Source organism: Gavialis gangeticus, unplaced genomic scaffold, assembly GCF_001723915.1.
Source record: "Gavialis gangeticus isolate Ggan-Ray unplaced genomic scaffold, GavGan_comp1, whole genome shotgun sequence".
Classification (NCBI taxonomy): Eukaryota; Metazoa; Chordata; order Crocodylia; family Gavialidae; genus Gavialis; species Gavialis gangeticus.
Window position 1 is genome coordinate 41,594,242 of NW_017729033.1, and position 9,445 is coordinate 41,603,686.

Consider the following 9,445-nt stretch of genomic DNA (forward strand, 5'->3'; position numbering starts at 1 on the left):
CAAAGAAACATAGAGAAAAGTATCTATTTTCGCTACACTAGGAAGCAGAGGGATAGTGCCAGCCCTGCTCTCTGGAGCAGACAGCACAACCCACCCCAGGTCTGGAAAGTATGCTGGGATGCTGGGGGACTGTGATTTAACTTGAACTGTGAACGGGTCTGGGACAAATTTCATAAACCAGTTTGACCCAAGTCAGTTCTGTCTGATACTACATTCAACCTGGTTTATCATAAACCAGTTTCAGCCATTTTGAAACTGGTTTATATGCACTGAACTTCTGTTCTGTTACAGGTTTAAATCAGTTTCTGATCACTTAAACTAGTTGATGTGTAACTTCTGTCCCTCACTCAAGACTCTAAAGATTCTTAGCGGTGAACTTCCAAAAGCCTAAGTTCCGATTCTATTCCATGTATAAATGAATGTTCATATAAAGAATTTATATGAAACATTGTTAAATAAGGTGGTGAATGCTGCATTCACAAGCATTCTCCTTTATCAAGAAGCATGACAGAAAAAATCTTCAAATAAAATCCCTAAATTAAAGCATGAATATTAGGGCTGTGCAAAATTTCAGCAGCTGTTTCGTTTTGGCCTGTTTCAGCGCCCAAAACACTGAATCCAAAACAAAATGGAAGGCTCCAAAACATCCAAAATGAAACCATCCAAAATGTTTCAGAAATGTTTTGGAGGTTTCAGAATGTTTTGGAGGCAGGCTTGTGGGGAAACAGAAACTCAAAAGATGGAGGGGGAAGGGTTGGAGCGGGGAAGGACTCCTCTGATATTGACATCTGTAGCTAACCTGCATCTGGGATCTGTCCCTGAAGTCCTTTTCAGTCCCAGTGCTCTGGGGGAGGGATGGCAGCCTGCTGTCATCCCAGACACAGATCTGGGGGCCTACATCCTCCAGGAGGAGTCTGGCACAGCCCTGCAGTACCCCTAGCGGGTGTGGGCCCCTGGATCTGCATATGGTGTTACTGCTGGCTGGGGCTAGTACCTGCACCTGAGTCTGCTTGGTATCGTATATGCCGAGCGCAGGAAAGAACCCAGTGCTGGTGCTGGCACCAGCTGGCAGTGGCAGCCTGCTGTCATCCCACGTACAGATCCGGGGGCCCACATCCCCTGGGAGGGGTCTGGCAGAGCCCTGCTTTTAAAGTGCCAGGAGGCTGGGGCTGAGTGGGAGATGGGGCTGGGCAGGGCAGCCGTGGGGGCTTCTCCCATGGTTCCCCCTGCCTGGGGAGAGGCAGGCACAGCCAGAGGAGTTGCCCTGCTGTGCCTGCCTCTCCCTGCCTGATCTGAATCTCCAAATCATCCCTGAAACAGATTTGGCCAGATAGAAACAGAACAGTGATCCAAAACACCAAAATGAAACACTGTCCTCTGAAACTGAAATGAAACATAGCCATTTTGCATAGTTCTAATATATAAGTTATCAACACTGTCATAGTTATAATGCTTTTATATACCAAAGAAAAATGCATTGGAATCCAGTGTAGACAGATGACTCATTATCCCAGGTCACTGCTGCAGTCGGCTGTAGGAAAGGTGGTAATAATTGTCCCAAATAACTGTGGAAAACTACATCAATGGAAATACATCGGTGTATTTTTTACAGTTCTTTTTATGGGAGTTACATTATGCTTCTGCTCTGTTTAAACACGCTGCAACCCCAGGCTTTCAGGTAGCTCTCCAACTTTTTTCTCCTTCTCAGTAAAACTAAAAAGCATAACGGTATACCTTTGCAAGTCTGTCATTTATTTATATAAGAGTTTCATTTTCATCACTTATTAATTTAATTAAAAATGGTTACATTGTATTTATTTTTCTTTTTTTCAATTTAATATGTTAAAAGTGCATCTTGTTTCACCAGTTAGATTCTGAAAATTCTTCTATCTAAAGAGAGTAGTGCTAAATTTAGGACAGTTGTATTGTGAGTCCCTGCAGCATGCTGCTTCAAAAACACTGGTGACGCTGTGCAAGCAATTAAAGCCCCTGTGCATCTCTATTTATTTTTACTTCCACTTCGCTCACCTTCCTCCCTGCCCCCTGCCATTATATACATCCATGCACAAATAGAGCATCAGGTGTGCAAGGTTTGGAGGCCAAGCTGGGATTTTTTTGAAAATTTGGCCATAATTAGCTTCATTTGTTTGGAAATCCTTTGTGAGTGCTGCTTCATTTACCAGACACGCACTGTTTACCCTAAACCAGACTTTGTTCATAAGTTCTTTACTGACCTGCTTTACTATTCTGGCCACATGACTTCTCATTTTTTTGCTGTTATCCAGTATTTCCCTTCCTGGCGATGCTTTAAAGAATTGTTGAATTGAATGTTTCCTCCATGGGTGGACTTCCTGCTTTATTTAATAAAATTTATTGAATAAAATTTTGCAGTTTAGTCAAAAGAGGGATTTATTTTGTTTTGTTTAATTGCAAAATGCAAGGCAATTCTTCCTCTTTTCAAGCTCCCAAGGTGTCATCCCTTTAAGTCAACCAGATTTAGAATATAGTTTGGCTGGGCAAAGGTTGATATCCCCACCAGCAAAACATCTATAATTTTTGCAAAGCTTCCAAAGGCTCTCAGATATGGTTGTTAATGTCTCCACACAATATGGAAGCAGTTGGCTGAATTTGCTAGAAAAGTTGTGTTGATTTTATATTTTGCAGTTGGCAGATATGGCTTTATGGACATTTCAGTTTTCCCGATATGGAAGTGAGTTGGATCCTTGTCTAATATCGAGCAATTTAGACAAGGATGATCCCAATTTAAGGAGAGGTTCGGGTAAAATGACCCCTTTGGAACAATTGCACGCCTATTTTTGTATAATTTCTATGGTACTGTAAACCTAGTGGCATCCCTCAATGCCCCCCGGCAATCCTCCCTCCAGCTCAATATACTATATATCAGAACTAGGAATACCAGGAGGCTTCCACAGAGTTAACTAATGCGTAGCACATTTGACAGGAAATTTTGCATGTCAATGTTAGTGATAAAACCAGTTGGAGTACAATCTGCCCATAAGAACTAGTATAGGTTCAGTAAAGCAGACAATGATTATTGTATGTCAGTGCTAGTTCAGCTTTTATCTATGCATCATGACGTTTTGCTATTGAAGTAGTTCTGAAAGTAGGAAGTATATTTCAGGGGTATAAGGTGTGGCTGTGTTGGTCTAAGGACATAAGAAGATAAAGTTCTTTGGGTAAAAATGCTATCTTTCATTAGACCAGCCCAAATAGTTGGAAAATTCTTCTTTGCGAGCTTTCAAGTACAAATACCCTTCGTCAGGCTAAGGAAGTGTCTGCGCAGTAGCTCCACTGCACATTTTTTTGTGATACTTACTGTGAAGTAGCCTAATAACTGTGCAATAGTGTATTAACACAGTTTTTGACCGGCATGCTACTGAGTATGTTATTGGGCTACTGTGCAGTCAGCTTTTTGTGTAGATGCACCCACTATATGTTGGCCATATGTTGTATGAAAAATTGCTTCCTTTTGCCGTTTGTTTATCTCATCACCACTCCTTCGGGGGGGAAAAGGGATCTGTTTTTGGTTTTGTTTCAATGCTGAAATGCTGTGTTTGAACTATGTTCAGTTACCATCATTTGTTGACTAAATAATATTACTGATGATTTCCCAGAGGACAGTTGACCAGTCTGTGCCTAATGGTCACTGAATTATTAACTCATAGCACATTTTGTCTGGACTCTGTGGCATGGATGGTCTGTCTGGTTAAGACATTGCAGTTCTACAGGAAAAGGGTAGTATTAGCTGACTGGTAGTGCAGTGCCAGTGTTCTTTGGAAACCTTTGTATAGCATCTGTCTGGAACTTGTTGACATGAATTTTCTAATGGCTAGGTCTGGATTTGCACAGCTATGTATTGAACATTATGTGTATGAATTTTCTTAGCTATTAACCCAGTACTCCAAGGTGAATACTACTAACACCTCAGTTGGGGTGGTATTTTAATAAAAAGTTGTTAATCTTGAATTGAAAAAAGCAAGCTCTTTAACAACAGATGGTTGAGCAGTTTACAAGCTGGTGATGTGCTTCTTTTTTTCCACTTGGCTAGTCATGTATGCTTTCTTTTGAACAGCAAAAAAATGTTGGCCGTTCTTTAATTTTCACTTGCTGTTAATCTGTGAGCTGCTGCTTAATTTTTTTAATAGTTTAGTTTTCCTTTCAATTTAGAGAACAACTCTGTTAATATTTAACTTCACCAAGCAGAGACTAGGGTAGCAGGTAAAATTAGGTCTAATGTTCTTGATATACAGCCTTTCATATTGTCAGAGACAGACACTCTTGCTGTGAGACTAAGCCATATGTGTGTTCTGCTCTTCTCCTTGTCTCGTGTTCCAGTCCTGTTGGTTCTCTCTCCTTCTTCTTCAATGTATACATCCATTAACAATTACAGAAAGAGTCATAAGCCATTATAGTCTTCTGGCAGTTGCCTTTCTATATGGGCTGTTTCTGAAGCTTGTTGCACCCAGGAGACGCGATGGGAAAGAGACAATAAGCACACAAATGGAGAACTGGGGATCAGAGTAGTATACCAGCTTCTCCACATTCTTGCAGCAAAGGAGCACTTCCTCAGTAGTGATGGATTTTTAGAATCCCCTGACTTGTTCCCTTTTCTTCCCTTTAGTATCCACTGCTACTGCTTCTGTGATTACTCTGTCCTTCTTGCTAACTGGAGCAAAAGGCAAGGGGCACCCTTGCTAACTCAGGGCCTCCCTTATGGGCCCCTAAACACTGTACTGCAACTAGCTGTTTATTTTGAAATGGAAAACATTTTTAAATGTAAGAAATAATGTGTATATTGCTTGATAAGTGAGTGACTTTGAACTGGGGAAGCTGTTTTCCTAAGAATAGCAGAAAAAAATCAGAACGTGCAGCAATATTAATTTATTACTATTCAGTTATAGAATGTATTTAGATGTTAAAAGTTAAAATCACAGAGGCTGTTTGACTGTAATAAGAGCTGAAATCAAGCCAACCATTGTCAAGGGCCTGCAGTATTCTCACTGAGTTGACAATGTATATTGTGTTGCAGGTGAGCTGTGTGAAGAGAAATTAGATTTCTGTGCCCAAGACCTGAACCCTTGTCAACATGAATCAAAGTGCATCTTGACATCCAAGGGATACAAGTAAGCCTAAACTGTTGTCATAGTACAACAAAGACTATATTTTTGTCATTCTCTTATCCTGTTCAATTTCTTTGTTGTTTTCAGTGCAAGTAAATGAATAGTCATAGTATATGTAAATATATACAAGGGACTGAACAGACACATTTGTTTTCATGTAGACCTATGTATTAAGATACAGATTTTCTATTGAATCTGGAAGTCTTTAGCAATGCCCTTAGCAGTGTAGATTAAATTGAAACAATGAAGAATAAATAATTTTCATTATTTTCTGTGATAATACACAATCCTTTTGGTAATCAGGACTATGAAAAGAATAATGAAGTTAAATTAAAATGGGATTATTGTACTGCTCTGTGTGTAGTAATTGCAAAACAGGTTATTTGTAAAACACATTATAAAGTAAGGAAGTTCATCACCAGGAAGACTAACCTTTAATTACATGACATCCTTATTATGGTTAATTACCATGTATGCTTTAAAAAGTGCTTCTAATAGAATTTAGATTAGTAAATTTAAGAAATGTACTGCTTTCCACTAACGTTCATGAGCACCTATTTTGTATGCTGTATTTATTGTGCCAAAATTAGCTTATAGTATTAAAATTGCCACCCTCCTACCTTTTACATGATAGTTTATTTTACAAGTGGCACACTTTATTTGAAAATATTCAAAAGTACATACAGAAAATCTGATAGTTTAAACAGAAGCATGCTACTAGAGTTGTTTTGATTAAAATTGTTGTGTACCATATTGATTTTCTTATTGCTATATCAATAAAACTAGTATTGTTCATTGTATTTTACTGCATAGTTCATAAATCTTTCATATTACATTTTGAGATTTTAAATCAGAAAATGATACATGCACTAGCTGCGCATGCATGATCTCACTTACTCAGCTTTTTAGCGTTTTAATAGTGCTATATATTGTTTTTGTCCCATCATTTATTCATCACTTTTGTTTGACAAAAAAGAAGAAACATTTTATCCATGTGCTTAAAAAGTTATGTAGATATTTAAATTTATACTTTGTGCTTTCAAGTGACTTTTAGGCAGTAAAAGTCTGAGACTATCAGCAAAATCACTAATGTGATCACTAGATCTGATGGAGTTAATAAGGACTTTAACAGTAAAAAAAAATGTAAAATTAAGTTTTAGAAAGGAGCTTTGGTGGAAGTATGTATTGTAATTTTTTCGCTTTGATTTTTCAGATCATTCTTAGTTTTCTCTCAATTTAGCATATTCAGTTTTCCTTGGAGAAATCTCATTAACATTAGGGATTAATATTGCATGGACAAAGAACTGCTGTTAACCACTTTTAAATCAGTGATATTTGATGGGGGAGGAGTTTGTTGCTATAAAATAAAGGATAATCATAGTGAGACCAGAGTAAGTTCATAGGATACTAAGCTGTTTCTTTTCAATTTTGTTAGTTGAAATTTAAGTGAAAAAACAGTTTCTTTTGATCACTCTCACAGTACAGAGTTGTTCCATTTATTATTATGCACTAACACACAAACAATATACTACACTTGACTACAAATACAAAATACGATTTGTCCTGACCCACTAACCTGGATCAACATATTTGCTTATTGGTAGTGAGTGTACATTACTCATAAATTCCAAAGAGAACTTTCAGAGTGATTCAGGGTGGCCTCAGGATTTAAACAATGAATATTTGATATAATATCAGAAAATCAGTGAGCACAATGTAAGAGGCAAACCTATATTCATTACCACACCAGAGTCTACATGTAAAGTGATTAATCATATATGTAGTTTTTCAACACCTCACTAAAGTTATGTTTTAATACCACATTTCTATTGAACTGTAACTTGAAAATAAAGAAAAAGAGATCTTTTATCTTTTCCACTAACTGGAGATGCATGTAGTAAGTAGTTAAAAATATATTAATTCTTTGGCATTTCTTAAGCGCGTTGTTTTATTAAAAGAGGCATAGAGACAACAATTGTGTTTTCCTGTTTAATAGATGTGACTGCACACCTGGATATATAGGTGAGCATTGTGATATTGACTTTGATGACTGCCAAGATAACAAGTGTAAAAATGGAGCCCAGTGCACTGATGCAGTAAATGGATATACTTGTATATGCCCAGAAGGATACAGGTGAGAGACACTTGAAAGAGGACCAGTTTATCTATGCTTCTCAGGCTAGAGATGATTTCCTCTAAAGTACTGGCTTTTATATTTATCTTTAGTGGCCTCTTTTGTGAGTTTTCACCACCAATGGTTCTACCTCGCACCAGTCCTTGTGATAATTATGAGTGTCAGAATGGAGCCCAGTGCATCATAAAAGGAAATGAACCAATTTGTCAGTGTTTGTCAGGTTATCAGGGAGAGAAATGTGAAAAGCTGGTCAGCATAAACTTTGTGAACAAAGAATCCTACCTGCAAATTCCTTCAGCCAAGATCCATCCCCAGACCAATATCACGCTGCAGGTAAGATGGAGTACAATAGCTCTTACTGAACTGGAGTTTTTGTTATTTTCTTTTCTGTACACAAGTGCAAGTTAGCTTGGATCAAAGTTATTATATACAAAAATAAGTAAAACAAAAGTTTGTATTAGGTCACTTGATCTTTAGACCTTCTCTACAGAGAGCTCATAGAGCCATTTAGAGAAATTTCTATTATCTTTACAACTGATTTAATTACTGGTAGAAAAAAAAATCATCACCCATAATTAAGAGTTTTAGAAGAAAAAAAGAAGTATTACTAATAAGGATGCAACTGAGCATGGAATTCATTTTACATTTTAGTTTTATTTGGAATACACATTTATGTTTAGATGCATTTACTTTTTCATCAGATTGCTACAGATGAAGACAGTGGCATCCTTCTGTACAAAGGTGACAAAGATCACATAGCAATGGAATTGTACCGTGGTCGAGTGAGGGTCAGTTATGACACAGGATTGTATCCAGCATCTGCCATTTACAGGTGAGCCAAAGGGAATATTTTTTGACAAAATGTAATGTCAAACTTTATGAAATTGAAATGCTGTAACTGAAGCACATGATTTGAATAGGAAAAATTTCTGTAGGGGCTATAGATTTTCCTAATCTGAAGCTAAGTAAAAGACAGATTTCAGCAGGATATTTAGAGTTCTGTTTTATTAGAACACGCACTTAGCCTTTTCTCTTACTTTCCCCAGAAAGAATTACCAAGCCTGTAGCATATTCAAAAGTGCACAGATTAGTGAATCTGTGTAGACAAAAATGAAATCGCAATTCCTCTGTTTTCTCCATGTCTGATAGTCCTTACTCGTGGTACTTTCCCCAACAAGAGCAACTAGAGGAAAAGGGGGGATAAGACCAACCCTGAACAAAATCTCCACTCTGCCTCCAAACCTGTACAGAGGCAGATTGCGTACCTCCTTTAGGCAGAAATCTTGCATGGGATTTTTAGGTTTTAAATTCAATTTCTCTCACTTTCATTGGTGTTGTTTTTGTTCATGAAGGAACTACCATCAAAAACGTCATCTTCTGAATTTCTAAGAAACGTTAATGGAAAAGTGCTTTGCCCCCATCTTTACTCCAAATTCATAGAGCTGGCCAGTTGAAGTAAAAGGCCAAGAGGGGTGCAGACAGAAGTGATGTAATCCAGTCCCTGAAAGCCCCATGTTACAGCTGTGTCACAGCACACATGCACAGCTGCTGAGCACTTTTAAAATGGCTGATTGCATGAAAAATTAAACCTGGTTAAATCGGGTATTACATAAAGGCACTCAAAAGCAGAGCACCAGAACTTGTATTCCCTCCACAGTTAATTTTTTACACAGTTACACTTTTTTACATGCCCAGCCTCATCCCCCTGGATGTCAGGGGGAAAGAGAGGGAGCTGCTGGCTGCTGAATGACCAGCTCTGGGGAGGAGAAGGTGGGGAATGGGGCCCCCTCACCTCACAGCCCCTCTGCCTCCCCCCCAACTACTTCTGTTAAGGTATTGGGGGAAGCTGTGTTGTGGTTAAATCAGGGCTGGCTCTGTTCCACCCTGCCCCACCAGCTTTGGCCATTCAGTATCTGGGAGCTCCATGCTGGCCATTCCTGGCTGCTGAATGGCCAGACCTGAGGGCGAGGGGGAGGGAATGGAGCCACCTCATCATAGAGGCCTGACCCATCTCCCTCCAATGCCCCAATCAGGGTACCTGGGAGGAGGGACATGAGGTGAGGGGGCCCCATTCCTTGTGTCATCTCCCCCTCACCAGTTCTGGCCATTCAGCAGCTGGAAACTCCCTCTCCTCTCCCCCCCGCCTCCCTTACTGACAGCCCAGGAGCCT

General features: G+C 38.9%; 1 protein-coding gene across 1 annotated transcript in view; it reads left to right on the plus strand.

The window, feature by feature from the left end:
- SLIT2 (slit guidance ligand 2) overlaps positions 1 to 9,445 on the plus strand; it is a 629,104-nt gene that overhangs the window by 598,100 nt on the left and 21,559 nt on the right. Inside the window, exons 30-33 of the mRNA XM_019526063.1 lie at positions 5,051 to 5,144; positions 7,138 to 7,275; positions 7,368 to 7,608; positions 7,977 to 8,107. Of these exons, the coding sequence (XP_019381608.1) occupies positions 5,051 to 5,144; positions 7,138 to 7,275; positions 7,368 to 7,608; positions 7,977 to 8,107 (604 nt within the window). The remainder of the gene's footprint in view (positions 1 to 5,050; positions 5,145 to 7,137; positions 7,276 to 7,367; positions 7,609 to 7,976; positions 8,108 to 9,445) is intronic.